Here is a 21,720-nt window from a genome sequence, read left to right on the forward strand (position 1 = left end):
CTTTTAGAAATGCCAAAACAATGACTGAGGCCAGGTCATTAGAGACCTGCTAGCACTGCCTTTTTTTTTTTTTAAATTTAAGGAATGGATTTAATTACTAAACACCTTATCCCAACTGCTTTTCTGTTGGATTCAGCTGGTCTGTTTGAGCACTGGGTGAAGTTTTTCCATCCCAGCCACTACTCATGCCTCCCCTGAGCAGCGGCCACTCCAAAGATTTATAGTTCTTTCTGAGATGTCTTCTAGCAGTAACCTAAATTGTCCCACTACCTGAAAATCTCTCTCTCTCAAAAAAAAAAAAAAAAAAAAAAGGAGTGGTTAAGTGTTTGGCTTTCCAGAGGCATTCTTTACTTCATGGAAGGTAGAGATGGCAAGTAAGACACTAGCAGGGCAAATAAGAAGAGTACTAGCTGTTCAAATTGTCCATAAATGTGACAGACTTTCTTTGGATCAATGTTCCCTGAGGAAGTTTCACCCTCAGAGAACAGAATAGCAGCCCCAGGGAAAGCTGAACAGGTATGGGTGGTGGTGTGGTGTGGTGGTACAGGGTGAGTTCAGAAGCTCCTTCCTGCATTTGAATCCTGGCACTGCCACTTGGGACCTTGGGCAAATTACTTAACTGTCCATGGCTGTTTATAAAACAGATTGATGTGCCCATCTCAAAGAGTAGTTGTAAGGATGCAGTGAGTTAAAAAACCTAGCATTCAGAACAATGTCTGGCACAGGAAAATGCTAAATAAATGTTAGCTATTATTGCGTGAGTATCAAAATCCTAAATGCAAACACAGACATATCTGAATTATCACCAAACCAAAACAAGCTGTTTCATAAGCCACATATCCCTTTCATTTTTCCTAGTTAACTTATTTTGAGAACTGATAAAGTTTTCAAAGTTCTAGAAATGTCTAAAACCCCAATACCAGCTGAGTACAAGCAAATATGGGGCACTATTTGGGTAACCTGCAAAAAATTTTTATCTTGAAGTGAAATTTGCTTAACATTTTACCAAGAAGGGCATATTTCTTTATTTTTAGGAGTTGCCATTGTGGCTCAGTGGGCTAAGAACCAAACACAGTGTCCACGAGGATATGAGTTCCACCCCTGGCCTTACTCAGAGGGTTGAGGATCTGGCATTACTGCAAGCTGTGTCATGGTTCGCAGATGTAGCTCAGATCTAGTGTTGCCATGTCTATGGCATAGGCCTCGGTTGCAGCTCCAATTTGACCCTGTAACCCAGGAACTTCCATATGCCACAGGTGCAGCCATGAAAAGAAAAAAAAATGTTACAGGACTAAGTCAAAATACTATATACACAACTTAAGGTTTTCTTAGTGACTTGACCCTCATGATCCATGGATAGCTAGATCTTTTTCTCTTTGCAACTATTTCCCAGTCATTTTCAGTTTTTTTCCTGTATCTGAAGCAGATATTTTTTACTGTTACAACATTTTCAAAAACATTGCTATTACTGAAGTAATCAGGCAGCAATGGTTCTGTAAAGTCAAATCATCCAATAATCTATAAATCCCAAGATAATTGTATAGTTAATATATTTCATTCTTCCTTTTTTCTTTTAAGTGGCCACACCCACAGCATATGGAAGTTCCCAGGCCAGGGATTGAATCCAAGCCCCAGCTACAACCTATGCCACAGCTGTCGCAATGCCAGATCCTTTAACCCACTTCTCCAGGCTCGGATCAAACCCATGCCTCTGCAGTGACCCAAGCTACTGCAGTCGGATTTTTAACCCACTGTGCCACAATGGGAACCCCAATAAATTTTGCTCTTTAAAAATTATGTTACCCACATAAGGATATGCTCTTCTAGACTAAAAATATGAGCATAAAAATATACGCAAGATGCTTGCACAGTAAGCAGACATAAAATGTTGTTAATATATCATATTCAAAAGCTAAGATTCAATAATTTTTAAATAGTATATTGAGAGTGCAAGCTGCCTTAAATCCTGTTTTGTGAAACAATGTAGAGAATAAACAAAAACATTGTTATGTCTCTCTTAGGCAGACAATCCTCTAATTTTGAGCTGATCCTTAAAACAGCATTCTGTTTTTAAGAATCGGCATTCCAAAAAGTCATATTCTTCAATTCTTTCTTTTATCCTCTGATCATGTCTCAATTTCTATATATCAGCTTGGAGGAACCGAACATATTTTCCTTCCCATTGATAAGAAAAAAACTCTATTAGAATTTAAACATCGGAGTTCCCGTCGTGGCACAGTGGTTAAGGAATCCGACTAAGAACCATGAGGTTGCAGGTTCGATCCCTGCCCTTGCTCAGTGGGTTAACGATCCGGCGTTGCCATGAGCTGTGGTGTAGGTTGCAGACATGGCTCGGATCCCGCGTTGCTGTGGCTCTGGCATAGGCTGGTGGCTACAGCTCTGATTAGACCCCTAGCCTGGGAACCTCCATATGCCACGGGAGCGGCCCAAGAAATGGAAAAAAGACAAAAAAAAAAAAAAAAGAATTTAAACATATTTACATATTCTAAGTGATCTTTTGATCCAGTGTAAAAGGAGTAAGTTCCCATCCTTTCCTTATTATTTTTTATTCAGTATGCATGGTTCCAGGAACACCCAGTTTCTGTGGGCACATAGAATAATAAATCATGCCTAGTAAAACAATGCTGTCGAGGCAAAACAATTTTTAAAAATAAGTGCCAGTAATAAATTCAAGAAAGAGCTGATGAAAACAGATGTATCCTTTGTTTTGAATGAACCTCAAATTTTGTAACATGGCAAAAACTAAGGATCAACTGGACTCAGTTCAACTCTGTGCATTTGGCATGGGATGCTAAAGTAAACCGCACCCTTGTGGGGGGGGAAAAAAAGGAGCCACAAGGTATAATTTTTATACTTACAAAGCAATTATGGCTTTTACTTAAACGTAGAACTTAACTATGTCTTCCTCAAAGATATATTTGAATGAAGCTGACTCAGGATTTAAAGTAGAAATCAGAGAATGTTAAAGGTAGCTTACTTTTATGTCTTGCTATTTTGAGACAATAATGTAACCAAATAAATTGCTTTTAGTATAACTGATTTTTTTAAAGGGCAGAAAACTGAACATGGTTCACTGTCAAATAAATGTTTCCTATTTAAGAGAATTTTTCCCAAAATAGCATTCAGTGTGGTCACGTTTAATCCTGAAAACAACCCAGATCTCTCTTCATTTGTGCTGAGAGCTTATTCTCCAGCATCTTTTCCTCACATTGACCGCCCCCCCGCAAAATACTTAACAGATCTTAAACCTTGTCGAAGTCTATCTAATTTGAGCTTGGAACATAATGTTATTTTTGTGGGTCGGTAAAGGATTTAGAGGTTCTATAGTTCAGATTTACTCTTTAAAAACTGGGGGCTTGGGAACTTAGCCTTTTAAAGGTAAATCTTTTGTGTAAGCGGGAGCAACTCAGAATGAATTATACGGAGCCAGAATTTCTTCTCCCACCACACCATGGTCCCCTCATGTAAATGACCTCTCATTGATTATCTCCAACAATGGTTCCACTATTTCTTTTGCTTCAATTAAGCAAACTTTTTGAAAGACCATTGGGGATTTTAGCATTGAAACATTTCTAGAGAACTCAAAGAAGCAGCCCATCTTTACACAATATCTGTTTAGCAAATGTGGTGTAATCACAGAATGATGGAAAAAAGTAACTACAGGTCTTCTGGCCCAATCGTGGAAAGCATTTTGAAGAAAGCTGTTTATTATAGGTCCAGAAAGAAAGAAGAAAGAAAAATGAAAGGAAGAAAGAGAAATTGTGTTTGAACCTTTTGCCAGGGGAAAAAAAAAAGTGCTTTGTAGTCACTAGAAAAGGAACAATATGGTAAGATTTAACTCAGTTGAACCATACATCAGCTATAATTGCACTTTCCATAATTTACTGATTACGTTACATAACGTACTCATTATACAATTAAATACAAGATGCCTATCTTTGTTTGCACCTACTTCTTTTCAAAAGAAATAACCAGGGTGTTTCATTCATGGTAGCTAAAATATAACTCCTCAAACGCAAGTTAGAAATAATTGGATAAGTATTATTTCATTACTTATAGGAGAGAATGAAATGGAAAAATGCAGGTTGCAAAAGTGTAAATCTTGCCTGAGATTAGCTATTTTCTTAGCAAAGACAGTTAAAGGTTTTCTAGTATTTTCCCCCTATACTTCCAATGCTCCCTTTTTTAGTTCCTGGGTTTTGCCTTGGGTTAATTATTTTTGGTCTCATAGCAACTATGTTTTCATGGTGAACTGACTGAACTGCTTGCTGGAAGTAAGCAGTGCATAAATAAATAAGTAAATCAAAATATGCAAACAAACTGCAGAGCTAGTAGGATGGGGTATGCCTAAGCAGGGTGCACTCAAAAGAGAAGAAATTAAAGAAAAAAATTACTTTCCAAACTGCTTTCCATTCATTTGTGAGTTCACCTTTATGTAAACAGTGGGGAAAAACCAAAACAGCCTTTTAGGACTTTTAGATAAGGTTATATTGGGATCTTGAATGGACTCATGTTTTGTCTTATTTGAAAATCTATGGGATCTAAATAGCACTGAAGTTGGGAAATTTACAATTCTGTCATTTTACAGACATCTTAAATTTACTAATCTTAAATAGCAACTCTTTCTTTATCTTCTTTAGATTTATTTATTACTTAACAAGTAATAAACTGATGTCAAAATACCCTTCTCAGTGTAATTTCTTATTTGTTATCTACATGTAGATAACAAGACTCATTAGAACTAAATAACACAGGAGTTCCCGTTGTGCTGCAGGGGAAACGAATCTGACTAAGAACCATGAGGTTGAGGGTTCGATCCCTGGCCTTGCTCAGCAGGTCAAGGATCTGGCGTTGCTGTGGCTGTAGTGTAGGCCGGTGGCTACAGCTCCGACTAGACCTCTAGCCTGGGAACCTCCATATGCTGCAGGTGCGGCCCTAAAAAAAACAAAAAACAAACAAACAAACAAACTATATAACATGAACATTTCTGGGTGAGAGTCCATTGTTGATGAGCTAGGTGTCAGACACATCTTTTCTTGTGGGCTATGAACCAGTACCAAGTTCCCAACTACTATTTACTACAAAATAAATTCAGATTCACATTTTGATAAAGATGAGAGCTTAGATGTACATATCATATTAAATAGTACAGGTATGACTATGCCACAAAATTCCTCTACTTTCAGTGCTCTCTCCTTATTTTTTGAGAGTACCGTTATTAAAAAAAAAAACTCTGCATCATGATACCATCTCTGTGTTAAATCCTGCTAGGAGTTTTGGGAATGCTTTCAGATCCTGGTTGAAATGTGATGAATCGAATAACATAAAATATCCAAACTTAAGCAATAGGAAAATCTTGTATATATCCTCTATGTTATTATGTACGAAATCATTAATTAGGAGCACACTCCCCCATTCTCCCCACTCCATCACCACCTTCTTTTCCATAGGACTGGGGATGGGGTGAGGAATTCTAGAGATGTTATATAGGAAGTGTCAATATATCACAATTTTTGCCCAGTGAAGGATCATTTCTTTTTTTTTTTTTTTTTTTGTCTTTTTGTTATTTCTTGGGCCGCTCCCGCGGCATATGGAGGTTCCCAGGCTAGGGGTCGAATCGGAGCTGTAGCCACTGGCCTACACCAGAGCCACAGCAACGTGGGATCCGAGCCGCGTCTGCAACCTACACCACAGCTCACGGCAATGCCGGATCCTTAACCCACTGAGCAAGCGCAGGGACCGAACCCGCAACCTCATGGTTCCTAGTCGGATTCGTTAACCACTGCGCCACCACGGGAACTCCGTGAAGGATCATTTCTAAGTGAAGAAAAACCAAAGCCCTTCCAAGAACACAAGTGCTGAATTTTATTTAACTTTGCTCTCTCCACAGAGTCTTACACACATCAGGTGTTTGAGAAATGCTCAGAAACCATATAATAAATAAAGCTTCATATTCCCTGGGTTTCTGTTTACCCTAATGTTGCCAATTTTTTTTAAGGTTATTCATTTATTTGCATTGAAACAAATGAGTCTTACAAAGAAGGGGTATGGTAGTGTGTGTCTATAAGCCCATAGGAATCATGCATGCACATACTTATGTTGGGGGGTCCATATCAGATAAACCCTGTGGGGCCTGGATCCTTGAGACCAGTGACTCTTACACTTTCACATACACATATATCACTTGGGGGTTTTGTTACCTTATAGATTCTTATTCAAGTTCCCAATGATGTGCAATGCTGGGGACCACACTTTGGCCACCATGCAGAAAGGAAACCAACAGGTTTTGAAAACCAGGAGCCACCATCCATGACTGGAACTCAATGTCCCTTAGTGTTCCTGGTCTTCCTCACGACCTGCCATGTCATTAGTTGCCATCTATTAGCCCAAGACCTGTGGTACTATCCAGTCAAGTTCCAGTCTCGACATTACAGCTGGTCAGCAAGTATCTATGGCCCACCTGCTAGAAGCCCATTACTGGTATGGGTAGTGCAAGGAAGTTAGGTGTGGTACACTCTTCAAGAGTGCTTACAGTCAGTTGGGAGTGTGTGGATTCATACACTAAATGAATGGAGGCAAATGCACCTAGAAAAAAGTCAGGTGCTGACGTGCACTCTCAGGTGGGAGTGCATACTGTAATGTTGGGGGGGGGTATGGAGGTGACTTTTTCTTGCATTGGACTCCCCAGAAACAGACAGACCCTGAGATGATTTATGTGCAAATCATCTATTGGAAATTGCAGGAGATGGAGACGAATAAGGAAGTAGCTTAGTAAGGGTGCCTGGGGATTCTGGGGAAAGGTTACCTCATTTGAGAAGTGGCAGATTTGGGATATAAATACTCTCATCATTGGTTGAAGGCTGCTGGCAGGGAGGGACTGTTAATTCCTCATATGTCTATCCTGCCATGCATGTTAGCAGAGTGGCTGGTGAGTTTGGGTAAGGCCACAGATCAGAAACACAGACGCTGTCAGTTGGAAAGAGCTGGCTTATGCTGAAGTGATTTAAGTCTGAGGGCTATGGACAGAGAAAAGTATACATTACAGCCTTAGAAGAGCAGCAGGACTTGAGCTGGAATTAGGAACTACTTCATCCTCTCAACTCTCCTGCCAACTCCCATTTTGTTCTTTCTTGTGAATCCAGGATTCACGTACATCTTAAATTCAAGCCTAGAAGATGCACTCACTAAGTGGAAACTTTCCGCCTTTCCAGGAGCAACCACAGGCCTATTTCCTCACAGATGCTGGTGTTAAGAAAGTTACAAGTCCCCTCTGAAGAGAGGAAGTGAGATCTGTGGAGACCAGGCTAACCATCCTTGGGGTTCAATCCTGAGGGGAGACTGATCCAGCAGAGGCCCCCTTCCAGGCGCTGCTGCTGTGTTGGCTGTAGACCTTGCCAAGTTACAGAGGCACTGAGAGCCCTTTGTGAATTTGGTCAGTTGGCCTAAATTACAGTTGATAATTACAAGACCTTGTTGCAAATTGCTGCAACATGTAACTTTCGTAACCATTATTCACTATTCTACATTTGCAACTATTTGTGGGGACTGTTTGTCCTTTTACCAGGCTAATTTTTAGTTTCTTGGGAACTGTGAGGTACACAGTATTCATTTATTTGTCTACAGAATAAAGGGAAACAAAATACTTTTCTAAGGTGACCTGGGCACCAGTGATAAATAAATCTGGGGAGAGAAGGCAGAAAACAGGAAGTGTCTGCTAATCAATAAATAAGGAGTCTCCATCACCTGGAAACAGTCTATGGGCCAGCCTCATCCCTCTCCCCTCCCTCCGGTATCCATTCTATACTCCAGGCACTTGAAACTCTGCACTTTGCAAAAGGCTCAGGGATTTTCCCCAGCTGCTTGCCATTGTACCTGCTGTGTCCTCCCATGGAACCTTCCTCCTCCTCCCCCACATAATCTTATCATCCAACAAGGCACACGTAGAACAAACTCTGCCATTCAGGGTGAGTTGTTTCCTTCTTGATCCAGTTCAGAATCAGTAGTGACAAGCAACAAATCAGACTCCAATCATCTGTTTGTACATCTCCCTCCACCCCAACCCCCGCCCCACATTCCCTATGTGCCTGTCTAGGGCAGGGACTGTGTTCTCCTGTCTGTGTCCCCATCTGTGTCCCCATCACCGCCAACACTGGGGTTTGCACCCGCAAAGAATCAGCAAACCAACTCTATGTCCTGGATGGAGGGAGGGTATGGAAAATGAGCTCTGTTATGTGAAACCATATTTTGCATACTTAAAGTTTTTGTTTTCCTTACACTTCATGAGAGATTTATTATTAATATCATCTACAATTAGCATGTAACCTTTTTACAATATAAAAAATAATAAAGCTTTTTGCTTTTTTGGAAAAAAAATCTTCCCCAATTGATGACAGTTCTGTACTATTAAGTAGCTGCCAGCTGACATCAACCAGAGCTTGAGAAAACAGATCCCCAAAACACTGAGCCTACCAAAGTTTTACTAAATTTCCTATCCTTGGGGAAACTGGTTAAGTCACAGGTCCTTCCTCTTGTGGAAAGGCTCCCAGAGCCCTGAGCCTTGATTTGCAAGTTAAGGGTGCACAGCATCCCTCCAGCTCCTATTTCGCAGGATGTTTTTCCACATAGTCAGGATGAGGACAGCAATCTTGTTCTCAGTTGCCTTTGTCATTCTTTCCTTTTCCTCCTGAAATTGTTTTCGTGGAAGGCCTGCCGGATGTCACAGAAACGCAACCTAGGCAAGATGTGTGTCACTTTTCTACTTGTAAAGTGTCCATGACTCTGAGCCCAGAGAGGATGTAATAAATATACCCTGGTACTTGGCCAGCATATTCCAGCCAGTGAGAAAAACAAGGCAAAGGGCACAGGATTTCACACCCACCCTGGCAGCGGCCACCCTCGGAGAGCACACCATGTGAGTCTTCACAGGTGCAGACTGCTGGTCTATGGCTAAGGAAAACAACTGGCCGGCTGTAACATCCTTCCATGTGCTATGAGATCATGTGTAGAGAGCAGTTTAGAGCATCTCTGTTTCCACCACATGGGTTGCTGCCTTACAGGTCTGGCATGGGATGGGGAAATACAGTTATGAAATGCATGCTCCATATAGGTACGTGACTTCTAAAGAGATGAGGTCTTGGTAAGGATAGGACTATTAAACTATAATTGTTCCAGTTCGTTTTTTTGAGACTTAAGTAGATGGACAGAACACATGAATTCAATTTGTCCTCTCAAAAAATCAAAGCCATTCCTAAAGGAGTCTCTTTTCCACATGGACCCGCATTAGGTTGGTCAATACACCCAACCAAGGGGGTTGAGACCACTTGCACAGCTCAGAGTCAAATGAGTGAAGAAAATGATGAGAAAAATAAAGCCTTTAGAATTGAAATATTCTACTTCACCTCTTCGTGGGCAAGAAAAGTTAATCTGGCCTGGATTTAATTTAAACCACCTCAGGTTTAGTTAATGAGAGCTTTTAAAAATTTGCTGCAAACTTATTTGAGCTGTTTTTATGGGTCAGGAGCTGAGGACCACATGCCCTTTATGAAAAGAGATGCACTTCCAGAGCCCCAAGAAAACAAAGCCTATTTTAAATGACAAAAATTTTTTATAAAATGTGGCTTTATTACTGTTTTTGTTATTCTTGTTCCCCTCAGGAACACTGATCTGCAACAAAAATATAAAGCAGATATATGTTCCACTCTGAGGGAAAAAAAAATTATATATACCAGTTATTTCCTAACAAACAACGAAGATATAGCCAGACCTGTTTTATACATTTAATGGTACATGCAGGACCTCATTCCTTTTATTTCTGTGCTTATTTTGACTTGTCTCTACCATCCCTTCAGTCCCTTTTCATGGGGAAGCAGGGAAGAGGCACCCCATTTACCTGTTGCTGTCTTCCCTAATTTCAGTCTGTCAGGCTTAAGTCTCAGTCTGTATCCAAATAAATGCAACGAGAAAGCCTTGGGCACCACTGAGGAAGTAATAAATTGCTGATATTTATTGAATGTTGCCCATTTGTCAGATACTGTTCTCCATGGTTTAAGTCATTAAATCCTCACCACAAAACTATGTGATGAATAATATTGCTATTCCTATTTCACAGATGAGGAACCTGAGTCAAGAGGTAATGTAATATGCTCAAGGCCACACAGCTGAGTCAGGATTCAAACTCTTAGCCACCATGTTATATTGCATGGATGTCCCCATGGGAGGCAAGATCATTCATGAGATGGATTCTTACACAGATACATTCTAGTTGGTGATCACTTCTCAGTCTACACTGGGGGACATTCCTCCTTGGAGCTGCACTCCAACCAGTTTGCTGCCTGCTGAGGTCTCACCTATGAAAATCTCTTTTCATGATTCACTCAAGGTCATTTTTCCCTGACGTCACCTACCCAGGAACCAGGATCTTTTGGAATCACAGATGGACATACTTGAAATGTATCAAGCACTTACTTTAGGCCAGGCATGGTGCTTAAGGGCATTATACCAATTCTCTGGATGTGTGTCTGGGGATGGACCCTCAGGGGCTACTAAGAAGTGATTACTGGAGTTCCTATGTGGCTCAGGGGAAACAAATTTGATAAGCATCCATAGGATGAAGGTTCGATCTCTGGCCTTGCTCAGTGGGTTGGGGATCCGGTGTTGCTGTGAGCTGTGGTGTAGGTTGCAGACACGGCCTGGATCCCACGTTGTGGCTGTGGCCCTAGGCCAGTGGCTACAGCTCCAATTCGACCCCTAGCCTGGGAACACGCCCCTAAAAAGACACACCAAAAAAGGGGATTTCTGCAGTTGTCTGCAATGTCTCTACTGCAGTCTTCTCATTTGAGAAAAACAAAAGGACCTGTGTACTTTTGCCATGCTGAGGACATATCTAATAAAACAGTATTTCTTATTTATGTATCTGCTTCAGCTGAATATATCTCAGAAGTGGGGTGAATCCTGGCAAGATGAAGAGCCAGCTTTACTGGACAAGGCCAAGGAAGGTGTGCCTTAGAAGTAAGGACTCATCTGAGAGACAGGATTAAGATGGCAGAATAGAAGGAGCTCAACTTCTCTCCTAAAAACAACAAAATTCAGGAGTTCCCGTCGTGGCGCAGTGGTTAATGAATCCGACTAGGAACCATGAGGTTGCGGGTTCAGTCCCTGCCCTTGCTCGGTGGGTTGGGGATCCAGCATTTCTGTGAGCTGTGGTGTGGGTTGCAGACGTGGCTCAGATCCCTACAGCTCCGATTAAACCCCTAGCCTGGGAACCACCATATGCCACAGGAGTGGCCCAAGAAATAGCAAAAAGACAAAAAAAAAAAAAAATTCATAACTAAAGGCTGAGCAATCTCCACCCACATGGACTGGAAACCTTAAAAAAGATATCCTACTCCAGAAGAAAAAGAGGAGGCCACATCAAGAGGAAGGAGTGGAGATTTCACGATATAAACAAGCCCATACCTCCTGGGTGGGAAGCTCCACAGACTGGAAACTAACTGGTTCACAGAAACTCACCTACAGAAGTGAGAGTTCTGAGCCCCACATCAAACTCTCACTTGCGGGGATCTGGCAATGGGAGAAAGAGCCCCCGGAGCATCTGGCATTGAAGGCCAGTGGGGCTTGTGCACAGGAGCTCCACAGGACTGGGGGAAATGGAGACCCCATTCTTAAAAGGTGCACACAGAATTTCACGTGCACTGGGCCCCAGGGCAGAGCAAGGTCTCCATAGGAATCTGTGTCAAACCTGACTGCAGTTCTTGGAAGACATCCTGGGAAAACAGGGGTGAATGTGGCTTGTTGTCAGGGAAGGACATTGAAGGCAAAGCTCTCTGGAATATCCAGCAGCTGCCTGTCTCTGGAGGTGGCCATTTTGGGAAAATCTGGCCCCACCCATCAGTCAGCTGCTGAGAAGCCCCAGGGCAAACAACAATCCAGGTGGGATCACAGTCCCACCCCTCAGTAAACAGGCTACCTAAAGACCCCTCAGGCACACATCCAGAGACTAAGCCCCACCCACCAGAGGGATTAGAATCAGCTCCACTGACCAGTGGGCAGGCATCAGCCCCTCCCATCAGGAAGCCTACAGCAAGCCCCCATACTGACTTCAGCCACAAGGGAGGCAGACACCAGAAGTAAGAGAGGCTACAACCCTATTATCTGTAAAAAGGTCACCACACCAAAAACCTATGAAAATGAAAAGACAGAGAACTATAACTCAGATGAGGGAGAAAGGAAAAACCCCAGAAAATCAGCTAAGTGAGGAGAAGATTCTCAGCCTCAAGGAAAAAGACTTTAGATTGTTAATGATAAAGATGATGCAAGACATTGGAAATAAACTGGAGGCAAAGATGGATAACTTACAGGAAACACTGACCAAAGAGATACAAGATATAAAACTTAAACAAGAAGAGATGCAAAATACAATAACTGAAATAAAAAACTTACTAGAAGCAGCTAACAGCAGAATACAGGAGGCAGAAGAACGAATAAGCGAGGTGGAGGAAAGATTAGTGGAAATTACGGATGCAGAACAGAAAAGAGAAAAAAGATTGAAAACAAATGAAGAGAGTCTCAGAGAACTCTGGGACAACGTGAAACACATTAACATCCATGTTATAGGGGTGCCAGAGGAGAAGAGAGAGAGAAGGGGACAGAAAAAATATTCCAAGAGATAATAGCTGAAAACTTCCCTCACATGGGAAAGGAACTACTCACTCAAATCCAGGAAGCACAACGAGTACCATATAAAATAAACCCAAGGAGGAATACACCGAGACACATATTAATCAAACTGACCAAAATTAAAGACAAAGAGAAAATCTTGAAAACAGCTAGGGAAAAGAAACAAGTAACATACAAGGGAACCCCAATAAGGTTATCAGCAGATTTTTCAGCAGAAACTCTGCAGGCCAGAAGGGAGTGGCATGATATACTTAACATGATGAAAGGAAAAAACCTCCAACCAAGGTTACTTTACCCACCAAGGCTCTCATTTAGATTTGAAGGAAAAATCAAAACCTTTACAGATAAGCAAAAGCTGAGAGAATTCAGCAACACTATACCAGCCTTGCAACAAGTACTAAAGGAACTTCTCTAGGCAGAAAAGAAAAGACAGCAACAGGAAACAAAAATTCCACACATGACAAGGCTCACCAGTAAAGGTATATATACAGTAAAGATACGAAATCATCCATGCACAATTATACCACCAAAATCAGAAATCATGAGAAGAGGTGGGTACAAATGCAGAACACTGGAGATGAACTTGCAATTAAGAGACCAACAACTTAAAACAATCTCATATACATATAGACACTTATATCAAAAATTCAGAATAACCTCAAACCAAAAATCTACAATTGATACACAAACAAGGAATCTCTGGAGAAGAAACATATCTCGTAGTAAATAAGTGCATAATCCACCATGAAGGGGGTCATTTGACATCATTCTTGGAATGCTGAAGTCTTCTTACATCTGATTCTGATTTCCTCTCCATCAAAGAATTTATGATAATTATAATTAAATAATGCAACTGTACAATTAAATAATACAGTTCTACAACTGTATGATTAATAACCATTTCTCTCCATGGTACAATGTAAGGTCTAGAATGTCTTGTTTATCATATCACCTAGAATGGTGTAATGCCTACACCATTAAAGAATCAATAAGATGTAACAAATTGTGAGGACATATTTACATAGTTACACTGTTTTTTAACCAATTTATGCATTTTATATTTTACTTATTTTCAGAGGGTATATTATTTTTGTTATTCTTACCAGTTAAGTTATTCTTTTTATTCTTTTTATTATGCTATATAAAATATTTAATGGTATATAAGGCTTTCTTCTTTATAAATTTTAGTTGCATAATATAACAATTTTAATATAATGCTAATTTTTAAAGAAAAATTGAAATGTAATAGATATACTAAATAGTAAGGATGAAAGCCATACAAAATGGGATATAGTATAGAATAAATTTCCTATTTGTCTCAGCATATTTTCCATTCCACTTCTCCAGAGGGAGTCACTTAATCTGTTTCTTAAGATCCATGATATAATAATCTGTGTGAATGTAATTGTGTTTAAATGTATGTATTTTATTCTGTAAAAAAAATAAAATTAAAAAAAAAAAAAAGTAAGGACTCATCAGCTGCCCCAGAAGTGAATGGATTTCTCTGCCCAGTGCTCCTCCCAGTTTCATTCTCCATCCAAAAGATGTGCTGTAGATGCCAACATACATCTGAAAATTTCCTGTGAGTCACTGGACAGCTTCTGATAGTCACACAAGCACACTATCACTATTAAGTGTGGTTTCATTCAAATTTGGGCAAAAAAAGATCCCTGAGGTAATCTGGGAGATAAAGAATATAAGTATCTGTAGGGTTTTATTTTTTGTTTTATAGATACATTTTTCCTCTTTTGGATTTACACCAGCAGATGGGAAAATTGTGACTGCTATCAAGCTACTGAAAACAGTGTGCCCATCCAGATGCATGCCACTTTGAAAGACAGGCCCGCACTGTCTGATTCCCCATTACCAGCCCTGCAGTTCCTACACCTGGCTTCATGCAGGCACAGGTGGAACAGAAGTCAGTTAATAACATGTGCCATTTATTCCAGGCTGACTCCACCCCTGAGGCTATCCTGGACCTGAGGACTACACCCCACACCCCGACTCTCCTCTTCCTCCTAAAGATCAAATAATGTGGTTTGCTGAGGGCAAGCAACAAAGGAGGGACCAAACAGTAGGCTCCAAGCAGTCACGGACTATGCATTTCAAAAGCTGGAGCAAGATACTCAAGAGTTGCACTGGCTTTTCTGCATTCCAAAATCTTTTAAATCCTAGCAACAAAAAAATCATCTGAACCAGCTTACATTCCCACCAACAGTGCAGGAGGATTCCCCTTTCTCTACACCCCCTCCAGCATTTGTTATTTGTGGACTTATTAATGACGGCCAACAAATGAACCTTTCCACAGAAAAAAAAATTATGGACTTGGAGAATAGACTTGTGGTTGCCACGGGAGAGTGGGAGGGAGTGGGATGCATTGGGAGCTTGGGGTTAATAGATGCAAACTATTGCTTTTGGAATGGATTAGCAATGAGATCCTGCTGCGTAGCACTAAGAGCTATGTCTAGTCACTTATGATGGAGCATGAAAATGTGAGAAAAAAGAATGTATACATGTATGTATGACTGGGTCACCATGCTGTACAGTAGAAAAAAAATTGTATTGGGGGAATAACAATAAAAAAATTTTTAAAAATCATCTGATACCTGGAATCGTTGAATACATCTGAAAATTTTACACTGGTGCCAAAGAGAAAAAAAGTTTTAATTAGGCCCATTTTTAGACAAGACCAGGGTAGGATGACAGAGAGGATCCTGGGGCCTGAGGTCACTAAGAAACTGTGGCTGTCTCATCATTTAACACCCTAAACATCTTATGTCTTGTATATTTCTGTGACCCTTTATCTCATGTAGACCAAGCTTTCCACACAGAAAAGAGTGGGGCCTCTTCTGGGCAAAGTTCCTGCTGTTCCCTTTTTATTACAATTTCCTCCACCATAGGTAGCCAGGAGCCCATATTTGACTTCCACACTCATGCCCACCTGGCAATGTACTTCAATAACTTCCTGTTTCCTTTTGGAAAGAGGCAGGGTAGAAATAATCCCATATATAGTTATATTTATATATATCTTTTCTATTGGGTTTAGCCTTTAAGAACATGGCTAAGCAAGATTTTTTAGAAAGTTTAACAGGTGTACTCAAAGTAAGCAGTTAATTAATAGTTGTTTAGACTACTAATTTTTGGGACATCTGGGTTTTGGCATTCTTTAAAACAAAAAGAAGTACTTTCAAATGGTGATATTTTAGGCATTAGAAATAAATAAGCAAGGGCATTATTTCTGAGTGAAGAATTCTGACTAACATTTACAGATAATTTTGTCAGGCTGATCTTAAATGAAATGGAATAATGGAATCCAAGAATATCAGAGCCAAAAGGGAAGTAGTCCAGTAGAAAGACATTATTTTTGAGGAGAGAAAATAGACCTAGAAAAATGAACGACTTGATGAATTGCAATGGAGACATCCTTTGCCCTCTGCCATTCTTTCTGCCCCTCTCTTTTGATCAGCTGTACATGTAGCCACCTAAATTCAGACTGTATGTTCCAGCCTCCCTAGCGTCTAGGTATGGTCATTTGCAGCTTTGTTTTATTTAGCCAATGGGATATAAACAGTAGATTGTTTTTAACTGTCTGGAAGTCCTTCTCCCCTTTTCCCTTCCTACTGGCTAAAATGTTGAGTAGCTGTCTTGGACCACGAGATGGAAGCCCTGTGCTCTCTGAGTGCTCAGGGATGGAGAGCAACAAAGCAGAATGAACCTGGGTTTCCAAAACATGGAGTCTAGACTGCCTGCCTTCTAGACTGCTTTATGTGCAAGGGAAACAGATGGGTATCTTTGTTTAAGGCACTGTTGTTTTGAATTTCTGTGTTACTCTCAACCACATCTAATCTAAGGTACTATATTAGTAGTCTGGAAAAGTTTTAACTTATTAGCATGACTTGATGGAGGAGGGCAGGATGGGTGATGGACAAGGCCTGATTCTTAGTCTAAGAGAGAAAATGCTTTAAAATGTGTTACGTCAAGGGATCTCAAATGCTGATCCACAAAAGGTGCATTAGAATTACCCTGGCAGAGCAGGATGGGAGGAGGTTCCTATAAATCCAGATTCCTGGGTTACTGTCCTGCAGATTTTTATTTAGAAGGTACTCTGTGGGGCCCAATAACTTTTATTATTAAAAAGCTCTCAATATAGTCTGGATATTCAGATGTGTTTGGAAAGTATTTGGTCTAGAATTGTTCTCTGTTGAGGAGGTCAATCAGGAGCATCAGAAAAACATTTTTTTTTTTCTCTCCCAAACATAGATGCCTCTGTAAGCACGAGAATGACAGAGACAGAGATGATAGATAGATAGAGACAGAGTCAGAGAGAGACACAGAAAAAATATTCTGAGATTTTGAGTTTTGAAATAAATGATTCATAAGGCTCTTTGGATTCCCTCTCCTCTCTGCACCCATCTGGAGTCATTTAAATGTCACCTAATAGTCCATTCTCTCTCAGGTTAGCCTTAGTTCATACAAACTTACAGTAACATAATTGCATGTCTAGTGGTATTTTTTTGTTTTGGATTTTTTTTTTACAGATTACATTTTCTGTGAGAGGTTTAGTCACTTACAATGTGCATTACACATTAATCAATCATAAATATATTTGTGACAAAAAGATTACCACTTAAAGATTCCAAGGCCTTGTATATCGGAGGTTGAATTTTTTGGTCCATGCAAAAATCTGCAAGGTCAGATTCAATGGCTGTCGGTTGCAGTTGGCCTAAAAGCATTTGGGCACACCAGCAGGTTTTCCTGGCACCAAAGCTGATGAGCTGGGGAAGTCTTACCAGAAGGCAGATTGTGGCAGGCGTGAGACATTCCCAACAGCAGTGAACAGAAGGGATTATACTAAGCAGCAGGTCAGCACCGAATAATCCTTTTACAAGATCCAGTGTCACCTTCACAAGTATAGGCTGCTCAGGAGCCCAGCTCTCCCACCTTCCTCTGGGAAGCTGAAGGAGAAAGGCCCTCCACTAGGAGGAAGCCTGGCTTTTACCAGTCTCCTCCACCAGGCTCTCCCTCAGAAGAAATCAAACAAAACCAAAGATCAATTGAAGGACAAAATTTGAAAAGAGTGCCAAGGGTACCACAGAATCTAATTTCAGCTAGGTCACCAATTAACCCAGTCTGAATCTTAAACTTTCCAGCTTTTAACTTTCTCCTGTGTAATCTCAAGGGGTTAAAGTTGATGAAAAATCAATCTCTTTTAAGAGTTGTACAATTTTAACTGGTCAGAACGGCCACTATCAAAAAGTCTACAAATAATAAATGCTGGGGAGAAGGTGTGGAGAAAAGGGAACCCTCCTGCATTGGTGGGAATGTAAATTGGTACAACCACTATGAAAAACAGTAAGGAAGTTCCTTAAAAAGACTAAAAATAGAACTACCATCTGATCCAGCAATCCTACTCCTGGGTATCTCTGCAGAGAAAACTATAATTCAAAAATATGCACCCCAATGTTCACTGCAGCAGTATTCACAATAACCAAGATATGGAAGCAACCTAAATGCCCATCAACAGAGGAATGGATAAAGAATATGCGGTACATATATACAATGGAATATTACTCAGCCATACAAAAGAATGAAACAATGCCATTTGTGGCAACATGGATTGACCTAGAGATTATCATATTAAGTGAAGTAAGGCAGACATAGAAAGACAAATATCATATGATATCACTTATATGTGGAATCTAAAAAAATGATACAAATGAACCTATTTACAAAGAAGAATCAGAATCACAGACTTCGAAAACAAACCTATGGTTATCAAAGGGGAAAGGCAGAAAGGAGGACAAATCAGGAGTTTGGGATTAACGTAACACACTACTATATATAAAATATATAGGACCTAATGTATAGCACAGGGAACTCTACTCAATATTCTGTAATAACCTATATGGGAAAAGAATCTGAAAAAGAATGGATATGTGTATATGTGTATAACTGAATCACTTTGCTGTACACCTGAAACTAACACATTGTAAACTAAGTATACACCAATATAATATAAAATTAAATTTAAGTGAAAAAAAGTTGTACAATTTTATATTTATCTCATAGGAAACTATACTATAGGTAAGCGGGTGAAAGTAAAAGCTTTACTCTATCAATTATGGACTTGCTTTAAAAGATAAAAATCCTAAATCTCAACAGAAAATCATCAAACATGCACACACCCTTCAGAACTTTAATTTCTGGAAATTCTTTCTTAGTTGCCTAATACTCACAAGAACTGATGGTATCTCCTGTTGTCCCTGCTGAAAGATTTTATTATGCAAATATTTAGACTAGGACTTTTAAACATCCATGAACGTTTAATGCACTCTTCCAAGTAACATCATGCAGAAAAAGGCCCAAAACATACTGGATCCAGGCACTTACTGACAGGATAGCTATGGGTTCTCAGTAACAGGTAATCTTTGAGACTCAGCTCTGCATTTATGATAGTCTCCTAGGTTAAGCAGAACTGCAATCAGTAGTGAGATGAAACTCTTTTACTGGTTATTGTTACTGCAAAGTGGTCTTGATATCTTTCATAGTGCCCTCTCCATTGTAATCCTTCCCCTTCCTCAGGTGACACTCCAGCAATGAAATCCTCACTTCCTGAACCTTCTACATAGCCCTGCTAAAACATGTCCTTGATCCAGAGGCCACTGTCCATGCAAAACGTTTGAAAGAAAAAGGGAAACTCTCAGAAGTCTCAGGACAAATCTGCAGGTCATACAGCTCCAATGGATTAAGTGCCAAAGGAATTTAGGGTAATGGAGGGAAAAAAAAAAAGTCAAACTTACTTCATCAACACGCCCGACAGTGCCATAGATTCTCGCCATTTGTCCAATGAGGTAGGGGAACCTCTCACCAATCTCTTTCAGCACTGGAAGAAAACTGTTCAAAGCCACTGGCTCATAGCCTGCTATCTCTATGAGGATGCTCAGGATGACATCATTATGCATCGAATTTTTCAAATGCCCGATTAAGAAAGGAATACACTTCTGAACCACCTACAAAAAGAAAGGAGAAGAAGAGGGAAGAAAGAGAAACAAAGAGTAAAGTTAATCAAATCAGACTCAATCTAAGAAATTTTTTTGTATTCAATCTGAACTCAGCACATTCTGAGATTACCACTCTTGGAACTCAAGCAAATCTCCCAAGTCTGGGATTTAAAATTTACAATAAAATTTCAGAGGCTTTGGTTTCTTTTGCTTTTTCTTTAAATCTGTGCTCTGCTTACACATTTCCTGCACATATTTCTAAAAAATTCCATTCCCTACTTCTTACTCTTCATGTCCTAATCCTGGAATGTCAAAGTCTCTGTGACACATGCTTCTAGTCATGACAATTTTATTTAAACTCCACATCCCAAGCCTATAATGAAAATTTAAAAGGAGGAGTTCCCTGGTGGCCTAGCAGTTAAGGATCTGGCATTGTCACTACTGTGGCTTGGCTTGGGTATGATATCCTTGGCCTGAGAATTTCTGTATGCCACAGGTATAGGAAAGAAAGAAAGAAGAAAGAAAAGAAAGAAAAGAAAAGAAAAGAAAAGAAAGAGAAAGAAAGAAAGAAAGAAAGAAAGAAAGAAAGAAAGAAAGAAAGAAAGAAAGAAAGAAAGAAAGAAAGAAAGAAAGAAAGAAAGGAAGGAAGGAAGGAAGGAAGGAAATCAAAGAGGAAAAGAAAGGAGGACAGGAAGAAAGAGCAAGGAAGGAAGGATGATCGGAGCACAGGCAGGGAAGCAGATATTTCTTGAAGTTTATCACACACAGGCAAGGGAAGAGGTGTTTTGGGCTTTAGGTAGATTACTCTTTGATAAGGAGAAATTTTATTTTCCAAGCACAGGACATTTCCTTAGGTTTATCTCTTCATAGTGCCTCTTTCCAGAGAAAGTCTTCTTTTTGCTGACAACACAGTAGCTGCTAACATAGATGGCTAGCAGAGAGCAAGCTGACATGGCTTTTGTTCAAGCCATAAGCCCCATTTTGTGGACTGTGAAAGAGCTTCCAAACTGGTCTCCTAATCTCAAGTCTTTTCTTCTTCTCTTCGGCCTCCTCACTGTCACCAGAGTTACTGCCCTAAAACCCATCTGATCATGTCAAAGATTTCCCACCACCCATGGCTGGAACCCCAATGCCATGGCATTCCAGGCTTCACTGATGGATATATCTGTTGCCTCTCCACCTGTGAACCCTCTGACTCAGCAATGTGCCAATGACCACCAACAGTGGCTTGAACATGAAGAAAATTCCTATTTTCAAAGCTGATCTCAAATAGCTCTACTTCTGGGAATCTTCCCTCCAGCTTGCTCTAACGGATGCAGAACCTTGGGCCAGAGCACAAAGGGAGTTCCCTGGACCACTCACCGAAATATTCAGGAGCTTTATACAATGTTCTATCCTCTTACCTGACACACACACCTTTATAACAATCTGGGAGGTTTGATGTGAATTGAGGATTGGCTGGCCTCCATAAAAGGCACAGGGAGAAATAACCACCAACTCCCTTCCCTTGCCCCTCTAATCTCTTCCTACCCATAGTTACAATAAAGAGCTATTGTGTATGTGTACAAGTGTGCATGTGCATGCATGTATGTGTACACTACCTCTTAAATCAGACCTCATGTTCAATTTTCTCTTTCAATTAATTTGAATGGCACTAACAATCTGTCAATCTCCAGAAATCTATAAATAACTGCCATTCTTTTCATTTACTACTTATTCCCATCACACTAACAAAATACATATTCTGAAAACCATGGTTCTGCTCCAAAGACTGTTTTAGAACAGTCTATATATTCTATCACTTTATTTTCTTAATGTTCTGCAACTGGCTTCTCATTTTAAATAAACACCAAAAGTAACCTCGGAGTATTGTCAGCCTTTCCAGGTTGCTGTTAGGTGGTATAGGATTAGGTATGTGAAGGAATTCTCTACACTACTGAGAGAAAATCCTAGAAAGTGACTCTTTTCTAGGGACCAGACCATAAAAGTAGTTCCTCTGGGTCTGGACATTAGTCAACAGAGG

At 40.2% G+C, this 21,720-nt stretch overlaps 1 protein-coding gene across 26 annotated transcripts in view; it reads right to left on the minus strand.

The window, feature by feature from the left end:
• VEPH1 (ventricular zone expressed PH domain containing 1) overlaps window positions 1-21,720 on the minus strand; it is a 364,411-nt gene that overhangs the window by 236,126 nt on the left and 106,565 nt on the right. For all 26 annotated transcript variants that reach the window (XR_014822587.1, XR_014822588.1, XM_084987457.1 and 23 more), the window contains one exon: window positions 19,497-19,706. Coding sequence is in view for 24 of the 26 variants with exons in the window: in XM_084987457.1 (XP_084843583.1) it covers window positions 19,497-19,706 (210 nt within the window). In the remaining 2 variants the exon portion in view is untranslated. The remainder of the gene's footprint in view (window positions 1-19,496; window positions 19,707-21,720) is intronic.

This window comes from Sus scrofa, chromosome 13 (genome assembly GCF_054392235.1).
Source record: "Sus scrofa isolate SSC_HxYL_T2T_F1_AM1 chromosome 13, Sscrofa_HxYL_maternal_Yorkshire_Landrace_v2.0, whole genome shotgun sequence".
Taxonomy (NCBI): domain Eukaryota; kingdom Metazoa; phylum Chordata; class Mammalia; order Artiodactyla; family Suidae; genus Sus; species Sus scrofa.